At 47.0% G+C, this 18,038-nt stretch overlaps 1 protein-coding gene across 1 annotated transcript in view; it reads left to right on the top strand.

Annotated features, from left to right (window-relative positions):
- Positions 1–13,676, top strand: part of NEO1 (neogenin 1) — a 240,805-nt gene extending 227,129 nt beyond the window's left edge. The window contains 6 exon segments of the mRNA XM_027067729.2: positions 258–350; positions 3,682–3,840; positions 8,073–8,273; positions 8,276–8,335; positions 10,652–10,788; positions 10,988–13,676. Coding sequence (XP_026923530.2) covers positions 258–350; positions 3,682–3,840; positions 8,073–8,273; positions 8,276–8,335; positions 10,652–10,788; positions 10,988–11,071 — 734 coding nt within the window. The 3' untranslated portion in view covers positions 11,072–13,676.
- The last annotated feature ends 4,362 nt before the right edge of the window (positions 13,677–18,038 follow it).

The following is an 18,038-nucleotide window of genomic DNA, read 5'->3' as shown; positions in this document are numbered from 1 at the left end:
GGTCTGGATGCCCTTACTCACAGACACCACACTGAAGCATGGTAGGCAGCATTGTGTCAACTGCATTCACTCTCAGCAGAGACTTCCTGTAATGCACTACCGGTCATTCGCCTCTTTATTTCATTTCCTGCAGAAACACCTCATCCCCATCATGGTGTTTGTGAGTCCTGAGTCCCCCACCAGAGGTGTTCTACTGCTGAGCCTACCTAGTGGCGTAGGGCATACACTTGTAACTAACCTCTGTATTTGATGTCTAGGGCATGAGTCAGAGGACAGCATGTCTACACTGGCTGGAAGGCGAGGAATGAGACCAAAAATGATGATGCCCTTTGACTCCCAGCCACCCCAACGTAAGTTAAAAGCCTCTCATTTGCCCTGTGCTATCAGTATATCTAGTCATTCTGGGGAGCAACTATGAATGATCTCTTTGACTTCACTTGATCCTAACACAACAGATAACCTACTGAAGCTGGCACCTTGAGGGAAGAAATACCAAGCATACTTTGCAATTAATATTATTCGTGAGACTATTTTCTTTAGATAAATAAGCTAAAAAGCCAACTCCCTCAGTTCTCTCAGGAACAGGGAAGTTGCCAGTCTCCCTGACAATGTGCATAGCATCTCCATGGCACAAATGAGGAAGCCAAATTTCACAGTACTCCCTAGACTTCCTGATACGCACTCAGTGTTGATGGGGCACCTGTGGAATTTTTTCTCATTAGTGGACTTTATATTTTAGAGAATTTTTAAGTTTATAAAACAGAGTTTTTAAAACACAATTTTTCAACCTTATTTGAAACCTTATTTGCCTCACTTTCATAAGGATAAAAGTTACCTAGCCTTCTTTAATAACATTTGAAATCCAAAGTGAAATATCATGACTGAAAACCCAAAGGCAATGGGACAGACCAATTTCTTTTTTAAAACGACTGTGTCTTCTCCCTTGTCACTGTTTTCAAGATAGGGAAGCAGTTCAGACTAGCTAGCACAGTGGGGCTCTCAGTGCAGGTCCCTGCACCAGCCTAGGGTGATACAAAACCACCTGCCTACTAAGAGCAAGTTTAAAAAACTTGGAAGTATTTGCTCTAAGCTGAACAGGTGCCCAGTAAGCCTTAACACTGCCCATCCTGAAAGCATCCATTAGATCACTTTTCAATTTAACCTAAATGAGCCTTTGAATTTGTTATTCATTTCATAAGATGTCTGATTTCAGAACTCCCAGGCATCTCTCTGTTGACAAGTGGCAGGGATTTAAACCACAGATACCCTACACACAAATGAACCATGACTCCCTATGCTTGGAAACTGGCGAAACACCCAAGTGTGTAAGCGTGCGCGTGCACACACACATACACACACACACACACACTGTGCACAAACATGTAGGCACTAGCCTCAAAAAATCAGCTTTGGAAGAGAAAGGCTGATTCGTTAATAGGTCATTTCTGCACGAAGTAGTTTTTGCTCAGGGACCATGATGCAAAATGAAGAGCCTGAACTTGGAAACATGCAGGGGGAAAAACATGGTTTTCCTCTTATAAGAGGTGCCCAGGATGGGGTCCCCAGGTTTAAAACATAAATGTCTGAAAAGAGTAAATCCATTAAAGTTGCTTTTAATTTATAGGAAGATGGTAGCTTGACTGCTTTTTTGTTTCGTATAAGATTTTAGTTTTTACCTGAACTGGCTTATTTTTAAATGTTAAGGAGAAAAGATATGTTCTACCAGTTGGTAACAGTTCTTTTTTCTTTCTTTGGGGATGGGTAAGGTGTACACATAAATATACAGTATTATTTAATTTGTGCCTTAATGGTTGGGTGAGTGAGTGGAATCTTTAATTCAGGAATCTGGAAACCAGGTACCCCGATGTACTTATGACCTTCAGGTTTTGAGATCTCTCCTTTTCTGCCTGTGGCTCCAGTCCTTTCTCTCAAGCTGCAGCTCCCTGAAGTCTGTCTTCACCATCCACCTTCCTATTGCCAGCATTGGGCTGGGCTCGGTCAGCCTTGTACAAGACCTTGCTCAGGAGCATCAGGATCCAAGTCAGCTGACAGCTAGTAATTGCCAGCTGTAATCTAGGCAGGCACTCTCACACTGTTTTCTTTTTCTACTTACTCTACTTGGAAAGATTGGAAATGCCTTTAAAAAGAGGAAGTCAATTTTGTTTTTCTTTGTTAGAGTCCTGCATACCTAGGATGCTTTGCAGGTTGGAATTCCTAGGTAAAAATCAGGAGGCTTCTTTCCCTTGTCCTAGCCTCAATTCTAGAAAATGCTGATTCTGAAGCTTCTTGCTCCTAAAAACCACCTATCTTCCCCCTAAAGGAAATGCTGACTCCCAGACTGCCCTGAACCCTCCTCTGCCAGCTTTTCCAAGTGTTTTATTCCGAAGGACCACCTGAGCCTTCTGGTCTCTTGGTGGAGCCATCTGCTTGTCCAGCAAGTGGCCAGGACAGGAAATAGCTGGAGAATAAAAGCATCCTGTTTATTGACTAGGATTTTTCTTCACCAGAGTAATTTTGAGTGGCCTCACAAAGATCTAGGGAGATCCTTGATGACAGAGACATTTAATAGACTCCAAAGGCTAATTAAGCTTTATCGTAGTTTGTGAAGCCCTTACTTAGAGGGAAAAAAAAGATTCCCTGTGTTCCTTATCAGCCCCACCTGTTTGCCTGTTTAAGGGTTTAGAGCTGACCATGTGGGTCTTAAACATTCTGTTTCTAAAAGTGCTCTAAGGGAGGACCAAAGAGAGGCTTATTCCCCAGCTGGGCTTCTGGTTTTGTTTGTTTGCATCTCAATCAATAATGAAGCCTCATTAAAGAAGTGTTTTGTCTTCATAGAAAGTTGTATATGAGATATCTGTGTGGAAACTTGGGTTCTGTAGCTAAATGCAGCAAATTTAATTCCTTAGCTTTTGTGGGATGGAAAGAGGCAATTAGGAAAGATCCATTTATATTTTAAAATGTGAATGGATGTGGCTGAGCTTCCAGACGAGAAGAGAAGCGGTCAGAGATGGTGCCATAGGCCTGTGTTCCATACTTTTCTTACAACTTTGGAGTTCAGGCCCATTTGCATCCTTTTAAGATACGAAAACTGATTAAGCGGCTACTCATTCATTCAGCCTCAATGCCTACTGCATGCTTCATCCAACTGTAAGAAAAACGGAACGTGTTAGGAATATAATCAGAGGAAAAGAGACTTGTATTTTTTTTTAGCAGGAGAAAAAAAAATGATAAAACCTCAACCATCATTTGTTTGCTAATGGATTTATATTTTGTGACATATTCAGTTCGATGTTTTAATAACTCATGTAATCCGTGTTTATTGTAGAAGAATTGGAAAATACAGGTGAACCAAAAGAAATTTTTTTTTGACTCCTGACTACTCGTCCCCACAAGATAATCCCCATAAACATTTTAGTACCTATTCCTCCAAGGTTTTGTGTGTGTGTGTGTGTGTGTGTGTGTGTGTGTGTGTGTGTGTGTAGACAAATACCTAGCAGTATGTTGATTTTTTAAAAAAACAAATGTAAAATCCATGGCTAATTGTTCACATCCAGCTGCCACCCAGAAGCCAAGGGAACGGTCGTACCGCATGGGAGGGGCAGGGGCGGCTTTGCTCTTGAACTGTACTTGTGTGTGTGTGCAAGCACGTTAAGCACTTCTCTGTCTTGTGTTCGTTCACAGCTGTGATTAGTGCCCATCCCATCCATCCCCTCGATAACCCTCACCATCATTTCCACTCCAGCAGCCTCGCTCCTCCAGCCCGCAGTCATCTCTACCACCCGGGCAGCCCGTGGCCCGTTGGCACATCCCTGTCCCTTTCAGACAGGGCCAATTCCACAGGTGAGAGATGAGGCTCGAGCCCCCGATGGAAAGCATCCTGGGAGTTGGCAAGCCCAGATGGGGAGGACTTGCCCTGCTTAGAAGGATTTGGAATTTTTCTGTGTTATTTATGTATCATAACATTTCTGTTACTGACTCAAATTTGTTTCTGTAAAACTCACCCCATTTTCTTCTCCCTAAGTTGTTAAGTACTCAGTGCAAGGTGTTCTTTCAGTAAAAACGCAGTAACTCTAATCACATAACCATGTCCTGTTCCATCAAGTTGCATCTTATTAATTCAGTCATGTTTTCAAGTTTCTTTATTTTTTTAATCTTACAATCTGAAAGGAAATCTCATTCTGGGTGATTTTTCAGACACTAGAGGTAGCCTTTGCCTCATAGTCAGTCACCCTGATGTTGGGAGGGTCTGGAGGGCAGCCATAAGGTAAATTCTCATCTGAGGTCTCACTGCATTCCTCCTGCTGTGGCCCGGAGTGAGAGGAGTACCGCGGGGCCACATTGAATTCTGTGCCTCAGATGGTACACCTCAGGATGTGCCCGGGGGACGATTGAAGTCGCAAGGGGCTGCACAGACCTAGATCATCTCTAAACAACAGGTAGAAATTAGCCTAAAAATCTGCAGTGCATTGCCAGACAACCATGCCCCAGTTGGGATATCTCAGGAAATAGCATTATCAAAACAGTTTTAGGGAGGAAATCGTGAAGGTGAGGAGACAGTAAACGGAACAAATACTGTAATTCCTCATTAGATGAGAATGAACTTCCATCTTCTCAGTTTTAAGGCAAAAATCTAGTAGCTTCTCATATGTACAGTATGTTCTTTTTCCACCATTTGAAACTTGTCTATTAATAGTTATGACGTTAATAGTAGGACTAAATTTTGGTCGTTCTGGAAAACAAGAGAACTTCAAGTGAATTCCATTTTTTAAAAGCACTTCAAAACCTCATGCTAGAAGTTTGGGTTGCCAGTAACACTCCCCCTCCCCTTTAAGTTTTGATCAATTTGAAATATACCTAAAACATCAAATGAAGGTCAAAGCTTTATTTAGGGATCTACTGACTCCCACAATTACCTCTCCCAAAGCTTTACTTGGTTTGGACAACGCCACTTAAACCCACGTGAGAAATTGGCCTTATGCTCTCTCCCTCAAGATCCAGGTTTGGGGTCCTGCCCCAGGGAGAGACCATCTGCCAGAGGCTGTATGGAGAACCACCCTCTGGCTCACAGACTTAGTCTCAGAACAGGGACCAGAGAGGAGACCTCCAGATGTGCTCTTAGAAAGCATTTTTAGGGGCGCCTGGTGGCACAGTCGGTTAAGCGTCCGACTTCAGCCAGGTCACGATCTCGCGGTCCGTGAGTTCGAGCCCCGCGTCGGGCTCTGGGCTGATGGCTCAGAGCCTGGAGCCTGTTTCCGATTCTGTGTCTCCCTCTCTCTCTGCCCCTCACCCGTTCATGCTCTGTCTCTCTCTGTCCCCAAAATAAATAAACGTTGAAAAAAAAAATTAAAAAAAAAAAAAAAAGAAAGCATTTTTATGTCCTGACTCTTTCTCTATTTTTAAGGCAGAGGAGTCCCACCCACTAAGATGTGGGCCTGCCAGAGTGCATGGTAGGCTCTTCCCAACCAGATTAGCCCCTCTTCCTTCCTCTCAGACTAGGAGGGGTCAAAGGTTGGCAAGAAGCAGGGCAGCCCCGCCCAGCCCTCAGCCAGGTAGTCTAGTGCTGCTGAAAGCACTAGTCTGTACGGACTTGGGCAGAGAGTGAAGAGAGGGCAAAGTAAAGATCTGCATCACTAGAGGGTTCCTCACTTTAATGACCAGGGGGATAAAGAAGGTAAACTAATGACTGGGAAAGTCACTGAAGATAGATTTGAAACATAGAGCAAGTCTCTAGAAATCATCTGCATTCTCTCACTGTTGTATTTCCCTGTGTCTCTGGAGCTCCGAGCTGCCACCAGCCCTGCACATGCGGGCTAGGCGTGACTCAGACCGGCCAGGGCAGTCCTTGCTCTGGAGACCATTTACTGTGTCACCACCACTTGACGTAGGAAGAGCACTTTCCTTTTGTCCAAGCCCTTGGCCAGTGTGAACTTTGTGTGTCTTAAACTCTGAGAGGTAAGTCAGTCAGGAAGTAGACTCCTCACCAAGCGGAAGTTTAGTTACAGCATAGTTTTCCTCGTGAGCCAGCAGTGTTGCACACTTTCAGGGCACACCCTTCACTGAGAGTATAGTGTGCCTGGTGCCCTCTGTAGTTACACCACAAGACAGCCCTGGTCTGTGGCAGCAGGCCAGGGCTCTGACTCATGTAGGCAGCCCTATCTTCTTTTTTTACATTTCCCACCATCTCTTTGGCCCTCAGAAGCTTATGTATGAAATTAAGGCCGTTGAGGCAGCCGAGGTAGGCCTCTGTGCCCAGAGCTGACCCAACTGCCTGCCGATACAAGCTGACGGTCCCAATTGGAGCCTGCCTTTTTCTCTGCTACTCCCTGCAACCCTCCTTGACCAGCTTCTCCCTGGCCGAGGATCACACGGAGTGGGTCCAGCAGCTCCCAGCTGTGGCTGTGGCTGTGGCTGTTTAAGCAAGCACAAGAAACAAGGTCCTTGGTGCACCTCTTGAGAGGATGAGAAGTGATCTAGTCCTAGTAGGGTTATCATCACAGCCAGGCTTTCAGCACTAGGGGGAGGGGAGTCCCTCATCCCTGAGACCCAAGGTCTTTAAGCTAAGGGAGTAGCACTCGTGACTGGTGTGACTTGTCTCCTAAGAGCCCAAGGGAAGAGATTCAGTGATACCTCAGCAAAACAGGCAGGGAAATAGGTTGGATTTCTTCAGGCTACTCATGCATTACTACTTAAAAGGGTTTATTTTCCTTTTTAAGGTTGAGGACTCTAGGAGTCAGGGGAGGCCCTCCTCCTGACTAGCTGGTGCAGCCTATTTGCGGAGAGCTGGTGCCTCTGGGCCCCTTCTCAGGACAGGGATGTTGGTCTGCACCCCTGTTTGAAAGGGCTTCCTCTTATGGCCAGCCTGGGTCTTGGTGCTGCTTCTGCCGCTGCAGGGTCAGGGGCCATGTGGTACTGGAAATGGAAGGGCAGTTTGACGTGGTAGTTCAGAGCATGGGCTTGGGAGTCAGAGCACAGGGGTTCCGATCCCTGCCCTACCCATTCTATCTGCATCTTTGGGCGATGCCTAACCTCCCAGTGCCTTCTGAGTTAGTATGAGGACTGAGGGAGGTAAGGAATACAAAGGGCATAGCATAGTGCCTGGCTCAGCGTAAGCACGGAGTAATTTACAAAGAAAAGAGCCTTATCAATTATTGAGGTCCCGTGTTCAGCACATTTCATACATCTTCTCAATCCTCAGTGAGTTATTTTATTCTTCCTGTTTTGTAGGTGAAAAGAAAACAGAGTTTCAGTGACTGCCACATTCACCCAGCTAGTATGCCAGGATTAGAGTCCAGGTTTATCAGACTCCAAAGCCAGTGCTTTTTCCATCCCCCCATGCTGCCTTCTAGAACAGCTCTGAGCCCTCTTCATGTATTTTGAGATTATCATGTTCTTCCTTAGTCTCCCCCTTCTCCAAGCTGATCTACCCCTGTTTTTCCCTCTGGACCCAAACACCCCTCCTATGGCATGCTCTTAAAGCTATTTGCAGACCTCTGGACTATTTGGTTGTCCAGGTCTCACTTGACTGTGGGGCTGTTGCTCTGGTGAGGCTGCACACAGTCCGCAAAGGACATATTCACCACCTGTGACATTGCTTCTCCTGTAGTAACCACCAGGCCTTGTGGGCAGATACTTGTCAGGTACCCAGCCAGCCTTAGTGACTAGATGTGTACTCTATGAAAGACCAGCTTCTAAGGCTGAGTGTCAAGGAGTGATGTTTTAATCTCTTTTTATACTTATTTACATCTTAATAGACAGTAGTCTCAGGAACCTTTCTGTGTACTACACAGTAAGTACTGAGGAGAACTTTAAATCTGTAAAATTGTGACCACTTAGCTGTGTAGGTGAGAAGGTTCCAGCAGAGCGGCTGGTTGACAAAATTCTTTGGGACTCTCTTAGGTTAGTCCATTCCTACCTGGCCTTGTCAGTAGTGCTAAACCATCTTCCCTTGGACTAGCACTGATCCTAAGTGCTTATTGAACTGGTTTCGGGGCCCTTAGAAGTAGCCAGAACCCCGGTATGTGCGTATGTTTCATGATAGAAGAAATGCTAACATTTAGACTTTCCTGCTGTAGAATCCGTTCGAAATACCCCCAGCACTGACACCATGCCAGCCTCCTCGTCTCAAACATGCTGTACTGATCACCAGGATCCTGAAGGTGCTACCAGTTCCTCTTACTTGGCCAGCTCCCAAGAGGAAGATTCAGGCCAGAGTCTTCCTACAGCCCACGTTCGCCCTTCCCACCCATTGAAGAGCTTTGCTGTGCCGGCAATCCCGCCCCAGGTCCTCCCACCTATGATCCCGCGTTGCCAAGCACACCATTACTATCCCAGCAAGGTGAGTGAGGGCGGCAGCACCACTGGAGGGACCCTTTGGCTCTGGCTTATGGCAAAAGTCACTTCTTTGAAAATAACAAAGCAAGTATCTTCCAAGCTTATCCTAGCAATTTAGAGTAGCCGTAAGTCATTGCCCCTCTCAGGAAGTACATGGGCTCCCCTCCTTGGGGAATGCGTATGAACCAGAGAATAATTTGGTGGGGAGTGAGGGCTGACTTTTCAAATCGTGTTTTGGGTGCAGAATCCTTGATGGTAAAACCCAGTGGCCATGCGTATGGGCAACAGATCTAATCCATTCAGTTTCCCAGAAGTGCATCATCCTGTAGGGTTCCTACAACCTAGAGAAGGATCAGGGAGGCCAAGACACGGAAGCCAGGGGACCCTTTGGATGGGAAGTCTGTATTCCCTAGGTTCACGTGGCCCAACAAAGTCCCCTGACCTGAAAGGCATGCTTTTCCCCACTTCTCCACATTATTATCTGTTATGATGGTTTGTTGTAGAGTAAGTCAGTGGTTTTCAAGCTTTTTGGTCTCAGGATCCCTTTATACTCTTAAAAACTATTGAGACCATGAGAGAGCTTTTCTTTTTTTTTTTTCATTAAAAGAAAAATTTTTTTTAATGTTTGTTTATTTTTGAGAGAGACAGAGACAGAATGTGAGTGGGTTAGGGGCAGAGAGAGAGGGAGACACAGAATCTGAGGCAGGCTCCAGGCTCTGAGCTGTCAGCACAGAGCCCGACAACGGGGCTCAAACTCACGAGCCATGAGATCATGACCTGAGCCAAAGTCGGACGTTCAACCGACTGAGCCACCCGGTCTCCCCGAGAGAACTTTTCTTCACATGGGCTATATCTGTCTATAATTTACTATATTAGAAATTAAAACTCAGAACATTTTAAACTATTTTATTAATGCACTTAAAAATAGCAATAAGTCTATCATTTGAAGATAGCTTATTTTTCTGAAAAATAACTTGTCAAAACAAAAATACAGTGAGAAAAGTGACATTGTCTTCTGTTTTTGCAAATCTCTGTAATGTCAGGCTTAATAGAAGGTAGCTGGATTCTCATACCTACTTCTGCACTCAGTCTGTTGCAGTATGTTATTTTGGTTGAAATATAAGAAAATCTTGGCCTCAGATAAGTTGGAAAAGGGAAGAGTATTTTTGTAACCTTTTCAGATAACGGGATATTCTTTTTTGATACTATAGCAAAATGCAAGAAGTTGTAGTTTCTTATAGGTTTGTTTGTAATGTGGAATCAGAAACCATACCCATGAACTGTTCATACTCTGTTCCATTAAAATCCATCTATCTTGTACTTTGAGTGCATGATATCAAACATCACACATTAGTCATTTGGAAAATACTGGTTCAGTAAGTTATACAGATCCTCCAAGTCTTGACCTATTTCATTGTACAATATCTAAAAATACATTTATTAATATCCCCAAAGGCTGTGAGTATTGGGAGGCTCTGAAGCTCATGCTGGCAGACACAAGTTTTTCAGGATTCTAATTTTCACTTGAAACTTAAATTTTATCGCTAGCAGTAACTACTGTCCATTGTTTCTCTTGAAGTGACCAGTTTTTTGTACTTTCTAGAAAATTTCTACAAACGCTCAAGTCTGAATAACTGGTTTGCCTTTCTTTGGACTAACGGTGCTTCATGATAAAAGCAACAATTGCGCTTGTAACTCAAGCTGTCACAAATGCCTTACTCGAAACAGCCACCATCCTTGAGTATATAGCAGGAGTTCTTTATGCAGACTTTCCATCTTGTCGCATAGAATATTGAAAAGATGTGTAATCAAGTTGAGATTTAATAAAATAATTTTTACTACTTCCTTAAGGATGATCTTAATGAAACAAACTGTTTTGTTTTTTTCATTGCAAGGGGTGTCAGCTGATGACTTACAGTTTGGTGCCACTGCCTTAATTTGTGCTAAGGCTCCAATAGTTTTACACACTGCTTTCATACCCTGAGTGCAAAGGTGAAAAATGTCTTCATATTATTATGAAAAGAATTTTGACCTCCTGGACATCCCACAAGGATTCCATGGATACACCAAGGTGTGGTGACGCTTTGAAAACCATAGGAGTAGATTAGTTTTCCAAAGCCAAATGGAGTATTTTCTCTGGCCTTTGAGATGCCACACTTTCTCCCTCCTTCCATCTAGTGCAGCCTTTTCAGAGCCCGATCTGTGCACTGGGTCTGGGTGCGCCCCTCACCCAGAAGCAGCATTTGGACCTTAGTTGCCTTGGTGCAGAATGGGGGGAGCGGGCTCAGCCCTACACCTGATGGTGTGCTTTCCCCCTCAGCTCTGAACCATCACATTCACTCGGTGAAGACAGCCTCCATTGGGACTTTAGGAAGGAGCCGGCCTCCTATGCCAGTGGTGGTTCCCAGTGCCCCTGAAGTGCAGGAGACCACGAGGATGCTGGAAGACTCCGAGAGTGTAAGTTCCTGGGCCACCAGCCCAGCCACGATGTCTAGGTGCATGTCCCACAACCTGCGAGTGTGCTGGTCACACTGATCCTCGGTGCTGGCCCAGAAGTGTGAAGCAGATGCACTCATTCATTGAGCAGATGTACACTGAGCATCTCCTCTGAGCCAGGAAGCATGCTGAGGGTTTATCTGCTTTCTCTTTCCTGCAGAGCTATGAACCAGATGAGCTGACCAAAGAGATGGCCCACCTGGAAGGACTAATGAAGGACCTAAACGCCATCACGACAGCATGACGACCTTCCCCGGGACATGACTGCAGACCTGGGTCTAGAAGTCTTGGGACGGAGCCTGGAAAGCAAGGATTGTACAGAGCACGTGAGGACAGCACTTGAGAACACAGAGCGAGCAAGCAGACCGGTCAGCGCCCCTGTGTGGGGCTGGCTCCGGGCATGGCCACCTGCCTTCTCCTGGTCAGCCTGGAAGAAGCCTGTGTCGAGGCGGCTTCCCTTTGCCTGCTGACACCCTGCAGGACTGGGCACCATGGGCCAAAATTTTGTGTCCAGGGAAGAGGCAAGAAGTGCGACGACCTACATTTCACTTTGTGGTCAGGCTGTGTCTTCGTACTGCGACTGCATCGCCTCTATGGAGTGTAGACATTGGCATTTATGTACAATTTTATTTGTGTCCTATTTTATTTTACCTTCAAAAGAAAAACACTATCAAAAACCAAGGGAGTCCATGGTGTTCTCCACAAGTGGTTGACGTTTGACTGCTTGTTTGAATTATGTATGGAAAGTCATTGACAGTGTGGGTTGTTCCAGGGGTTGGCTTGTTTTTTGTTTTTGTTTTTATTTTTGAATTCCAAGTCATTGCATCCTCTACCAGCTGTTAATCCATCACTTTGAGGGGGGAGGAAATGTTGCATTGCTGTTTGTAAGCTTTTTTATTATTTTTTTATTATAATTATTAAAGGCCTGACTTTCTCCTCTCATCACTGTGAGATTACAGATCTATTTGAATGAAATGTAACATTGAAAAGACTTGTTTGTTGCTTTCTGTGCAGTTTCAAAGTATTGGGGTGGGGGTGGGCTGGGGGGTTGGGAATAGGAAATGGCGGGGCTGCTGAGGTCTGTGAATGTTTCAGTCGATGTACTTTCTTCCAGAAGCCTGCAGAGAATGGAAGCATCTTCTTTATTGTCCTTTCCTGGCATGTCCATCTCTATTGTCACTAAGTTGCAACTGGAGTTTCGTTTGGATCTAGTTAAAAAAAAAAAAAAAATTCTTCTGTGCAATAGGTGAGTTCGAGAACTTAGCTGCCCTGATGTCTTGGTCATATCCTGATAAGATTGTCCATGCTGAGGCGCCAGTGCCGTATTTCCAGCTACAGGAGTGATGCCGGAACAGGACAAGAGCCCAAGCCTGTTCCTGGGAAATCGGGGGAAAAGATGGAGTCCCTTTCCTGCTGTTATCATGTGTTCCCTGGGGGAGGCCAGAGGTGAAGGAAGGAACTTTGTCTCCTCACAGGACTCCTTGCTTCTCTCTAGCTCCTGTCCTCAGCCAGCCTGGCTCTCGCTGCCGTGTTTCAGAGCCGCTTAGGAAAAGCGTTCCCAGGATGAGGCAGGCAGGGGCTGTAGCACCCCTGAAGCTCTCCTTTCTGAACATTGTAGATAACGGGACAGGGACAGCGGAAAGGGACAGAGGAGGCGGCTGCCCCCTCCTCCATCCCAGCAGCTCAGTGAAGCCCCTAATTAGAACAGGGTAGCAGGAGGTTGGTGAAGTAATGCTGAGAGGCCCAGCCACATACACAGAAGCCTTTGCCTTTGCCAACAGTTCTCATGTTCTTTGTCTTAAAAAAGGTAAGGAGCTGAGGTGGGTTTTTTGGGTTTTTTTGTTTGTTTTTTCTTTTGTTTTGTTTTGTTTTTTACTATTGAGAATCTATTCTGACAAAACACAGGACTGACCCTCAAGCATCTTCCCCTACTCCCTACCACTCCCCGGAAGACAGTGTGGAAGGCAGTATAGGAGCATCAGGCTTTGGTTCTGTAGCCAAGAAGAGTTCAGCTCGCTGAGACCACCAGGGGGCGCCCAGCCTACCCGCCTTGGCCCTGCAGGCACCCCACTTGCCTTTGTACATTGGTCACTTCTCCTTTTTTAGGTCTTAACACATATTTGCTTTTTTAGAAGATGAACTCTTTGTATTTATTATTTTGGGGGGCAATGAAAAGTGCAATGCCGGAACTCCCGCCACCGTGCCGGCCTGTCGTAGAGGGCAGTGCCAGGCGGGATTCTGGAAAACCAGTGCACTTCAACTGATCCTGAACAGAGCACTCAGAGCACTCTGGACACCAGGAGGGCTAGATTCCCCAGAAACTGTCTTACCTTTTGCCCAAAGAAACGTGCTCGGTATTCGGGGCATTCCCTCCCGTGAACCCTGACACTCGTGTTACCTCAGGGCCTTGGAACCTGGATACTGCCACAGAGCTGGGGCGGGGGGGGGGGGGGGGGGGGGGCGGGGCCTATTTTTAAATAAAATAACTGTTCAAAGTCGGGGGATTTTTTAAAATTAAAAAGGAAAGCTATTCTGTATTGCACCTTTTCACAATTTAATACATTTTCTTACATTTTCCTGTGATTTTTGCAATTAAACCATTGTGTGTCTTGTAATGTCTAGTTGAGCTGCTGTTCAGCAGCTTCCTTCAGGAGGATTTGGAACACATGTGTCTGTTGCCTTGTCGCCTGCTGGAGGGGGGCCTGGAGGACTGCTGGGGACTAGTCTCTGTACACACTTGTTTGGCCTTTTCTGTAGTTGATGCTGTAAACTCTATGGCTTTTTAAAAAAACAATTTCATGTTTTTATTTAGTATTGGAAATCCAATACACTTTTTTAATCCAATCAAACTCTGGTGTGGTCAAAGAGTGTTTTTCCTGGAGAAAACAGAACTGCGGGGTCCCCTGTTCCCTGCCCCAAAATGACTTTACCGTTGCCCTCACCACCTCAAAGGCAGGAGTCGTGCAGGGCACGCAGGGAGGTGTGGCAGGTGAGCCAGGAGACTGCAGGCAGTGGTAGGGTTGTCCACCAGCCCTGACGGGAGTCCTGTCCCTGTCCCCGACACCACCCCCCACCCCCCGCTTTGCTGCCCTGCAGGGAGGAGCAACCTGAAGAATGGGAGGTGACAGCTGGTCCAAAGGGCCAAGTGGCCCCAGCAGAGAAGTGCAGCCGCCCCCGGAGGGTGTGTAAAGGCCAGGTCACCGATGTGGCAGCGTCCTCGGGCACACTGAGCACCCTGCAGACCTGCGCCCTCCCCTCCTGCCCTGCCTCTCATGGGCTTTGTGACATGAGAGGCAGCATCCACCAGGAGCCCCACCTTTCCCAGGCAACCTCACTCTCAGTCTCCACCCTGGCTCTTAGCTTAGGCTACTGTAACAAAAATACCGTAGACTAGAGGACATAAACAGCAGACAATTATTTCTCACAATTCTGGACGCTGGGAAGCTCAAGGTAGAGCAGATGTTGTGTGTGGTGAGGACCTGCTTCTTGGTTCGCAGATGCCATCTCGCTGTGTCCTCACATGGAGGAGGGGCAAGGGAGCATCTGGGGGCTCTTCTAAGAGCACTGGTCCCACCCACGGGACTCCACCCTGTGACCTAATCACCTCCCAAAGGCCCCACCTTCAAACAATTCATTGGGAATTAGCGTTTCAGTATATGAATCTGGGGGCATAAACATTCAGTCCGTAAAGCTGTGAGGTCTCTCATGGTACATGAAGGTCTGGGCTTGGAATAAGGGTGAACACAATAGCCACAGGCCCTCCCCCTCCATGAACTTGCAATAGTGTAAGGGATACAGAGCCCAGCGTCCCTACCAACTGCTCTGACGCCAGCACTGTTTCTGCTCTGCTGCCAGGTGCACCTTATGATACACAAATCTCATCCTTCCCGTTAGCAGCCTCAGGATGGAGTCTGAGCTCTCAGGGCTAAGGTCTGTGCCGGTCCGCTCAGCCTCCGGGCAAGGCTTCCATCACCTCGTGCTCCCAGGATTCTAGCCACGGAAACCTGCTGTGAGACAGTGTGTAGGCATTGCACATGGACCGTCCTCTCTACCAATGCTCCTGTTCCACCAGTGCTGGCCCTCCTCTGTCTCCCTAGAGGGAGCTCTTGGCACGTTTTATCAGTTTGAGTCTTTCCCCACTGGACGGTGGACTCAGTGGGGACGGATTAATTACTCTTCTCCTGATGTCAGGAGAAGTTTCTGACAACAACAGATGCTTGTTTCCTGGATGGATGGACAGATAATCATGAGGACTCACGGCATAGAGCATGTTGGAAGGCTTCCCACACAAACACCACCCCACCCCTCCTTTGGACTCTCGTTACTGGTGCCAGGACCCTACCATTCCAGCAGACATGGCCCTGTGGTGTCCTGGGCTGAACTTGAAAGAGAACACCTGTCTGCCTGGCAGTCCTAAGTAAAGATGCCAATGCCACGGTGACCAACTAGGTACTGGGAACTAGGGCAAGGGTGTCCTCCAGATTGGCTCTAAGATGAACATTGTGAGCAAGACTCTACGTGAAGAAGTACCCTCTCTCCCCAGTGCATCGGCCTCTCCAGTTTCAGCCATCTTCTGCTAGGGGTGTGATATCATCACGAGAGACTGGAGAATATCCCTGAACATGCCATCGGATTAATGGAGATGGGGGCATGGGCAGGGGTAAAGAAGCAGAGAGCCAAGAGGGGCCCCAGACAGCAGGCGTGACTCTTCCCCTTGGGTTTCCAGCTACCAAAGGAGGGGGTTCACCAGGAAAGCTGGGAGAAGAGGGGGGAGAGACTAATTGAAGGGAAACAATACTTTCTATTTTTCATAATCTTTTAAAAGTATGTAGTAATACTTTTTAAAGTATTCATGGTATTTTAAAAGCACATTGAAAAAGTGCTACTCAAAACAATTGCTCTCTAAGCAGAGTGGATGATGTTCATCTCAAGATACTCTTTTACTCAACTAGGGACTTGATGGGTTTTGGAAATGACAAGGTAGGCCTGGAGCTGAGCTGAGAAGGGGTTAGAGGGGGCTCTTGCTGCACTATAAAGGAAGAGGAATTCAGAGTTTCCCAAAATAATGGAGTGGGGGGAGGTGTGCTGGCAGCATGTATAATCAACAAAATGGTGAGAGAGTGAGGGGCGAGGTGGGAAGTTACCCCCAGTGGGAAATGGCTGCCCTCGAGGTACCCAAAAGGACATTTTCAAATGGGAAGATCCGAGAGGTAAATTTAATGCTGTTTGCTCCTTGCACAACTAGGACACAAACCCCCTCCAACTCCCCAAATTCTGCATGACATCTGCCATGTGTATAAGGCCTGGCATGAGTTACTGGTTTCCCCCCAGCAAAGAAAGGGGCATGTGGGCCAACACAGTGATGGACAGACCACAAATCAGGCATGGTGGGGGTGACCATAAATGGGATTGGCTCACCAGAAACAAGAGCCCAGAGCCAGAAATGACTAAAAGAATCTAAACCTGAGAATTCGCAGAAATCCGGGGGGCAGAGGGGAGGGCATGAGACCTTTCACGGGTCAAGAGATATGAATGCCAATCAGCTTTGTTCAGGTTTTAAGAGGCAGGCTGACCTCAGCTGGAGTCTGGGTTGCGATCAGAGATTTCCACACTGTCCGTCAGCGTCCTGGAGCCACTCCCTGTCACCTGACACAGGAATGTATGCTTGGTGCCTGCTCTTCCCCAGTGGGTCTGCCTTCTCTGACCCTGGTCTCCCAAGGGAGAAACCTGGGAGCCATTCTAAACTCTTCCCTCCTCACCAAAGCACAGTGCTCAGCTAGTCCTGCGGCTCTCTCTCAAATGCCCCCCAAAGTGGCTCCTCTTTGTTGTGTGTTGGGCAAATTCCTGGCCCACACCCCTGCCTCTGCCTCAACGGCAGTCCAGCCTCCACACGACGATAGGGGTGATTTTTCTAACTCAAATCTGGCCTCTCTCCCCTGCTCAACACCATATGTTCTCTTTCCCGTCACCTGCCCTGCGGAAAAGAGACCAGTGCGGCCCTGTTCGCCTCTTCACATTTGCCCCTCAGTCTGTCCTCTCGCCCACACGTGGCCCTAGCGTTAGAGAACCATTTGCACTTACAGAATAAGCCACACCGTCCAACCTCTGTGCCATTCCCTTTGCCTCAAATCACCACCCTACCCACTACCATCACTGCTGGCTTTCCCTGGCTAGTGAATTTCCATTCGTCTTTAAGGACCCGGCCTAACGACCCGGTCCTCTGATTGTTCTCATTCATATTTCCGTCTCATCCAATACACTGTGAACTCCCCGAGGGAAACGATCATGCTAGTTTTTGGATCCCCCACCCCAGGGCCTAACACACTGTAGGTGTTCACTGACTGAACTTTGCTGAGGAAGATGGACTGAAGTTACCATGGCCCAGTGCTGGGGGGTTGGGCAGCACCCTGACTCATCCTGGGAGCATACACAGGTTTCGCAGAGGAGGCAAGGCTGAGGTGAGTATGGGAATTACCATGAGCCCATCTATCTGGAGGGAGAAGGAGCCACTGCAGACCTGGGCAGCTGCGCCCTTCATGTGGCCGTCAGAAGACCTAGAGGGGCACACATCCCAGCCATCCTGTTTCCTGCTGAGGCTGGGGCTTCTAGGACTGTGCTCAGCCCGCTGCCATCGGATTAAGGGCTGGAGTCCCGGCAGGCCGGAGCAGAGGGTATGGAAGATGACAGAGCTGGTCCCACCCTCCCCAGAGTCCCTGGAACACTGTAAGGGTGATTCTGGGCCCCGTCGAGCTGGGTTTGGTTGACCAGGTACCACAGGTGGAGGGCAGCCCTGGTGAGTTAAGAATAAGGTGGGGTTCCTTTCAGAAACTCAAAACCCAGGTCTTAGAATTCTGGGCAGCTTTCTGAAAGAGGACAGGAAAGTCTACTCGTGAAGGCAAAATGATGGATCAAACTAGTTGCCTGGGACCTGGCAGGAGAACCGGCTAAAGAACATTCTAGACTAACACACAGAAGGAAAACTTACTCCTCTTCTACTTTGAAGGATTGGTGTTAATTGTTCTTTAAACATTTGGTAGAATTCTCCATTGAGGTCCTCTGGTCCTGGACTTTTCTTTATGGGAAGTTTTATTACTAATTTAATCTCCCTACTTATTATAGATCTATTCAGATTCTCTATTTCTTCTTCTTCTTCTTCTTCTTCTTCTTTTTAATGTTTGTTTTTTGAGAGAGACAGAACATGAGCAGGGGAG

Source organism: Acinonyx jubatus, chromosome B3, assembly GCF_027475565.1.
Source record: "Acinonyx jubatus isolate Ajub_Pintada_27869175 chromosome B3, VMU_Ajub_asm_v1.0, whole genome shotgun sequence".
Lineage (NCBI taxonomy): Eukaryota > Metazoa > Chordata > Mammalia > Carnivora > Felidae > Acinonyx > Acinonyx jubatus.
The sequence above is the reverse complement of the archived record's forward strand: the minus strand, read 5'-3'. Positions and strand labels throughout refer to the sequence as shown.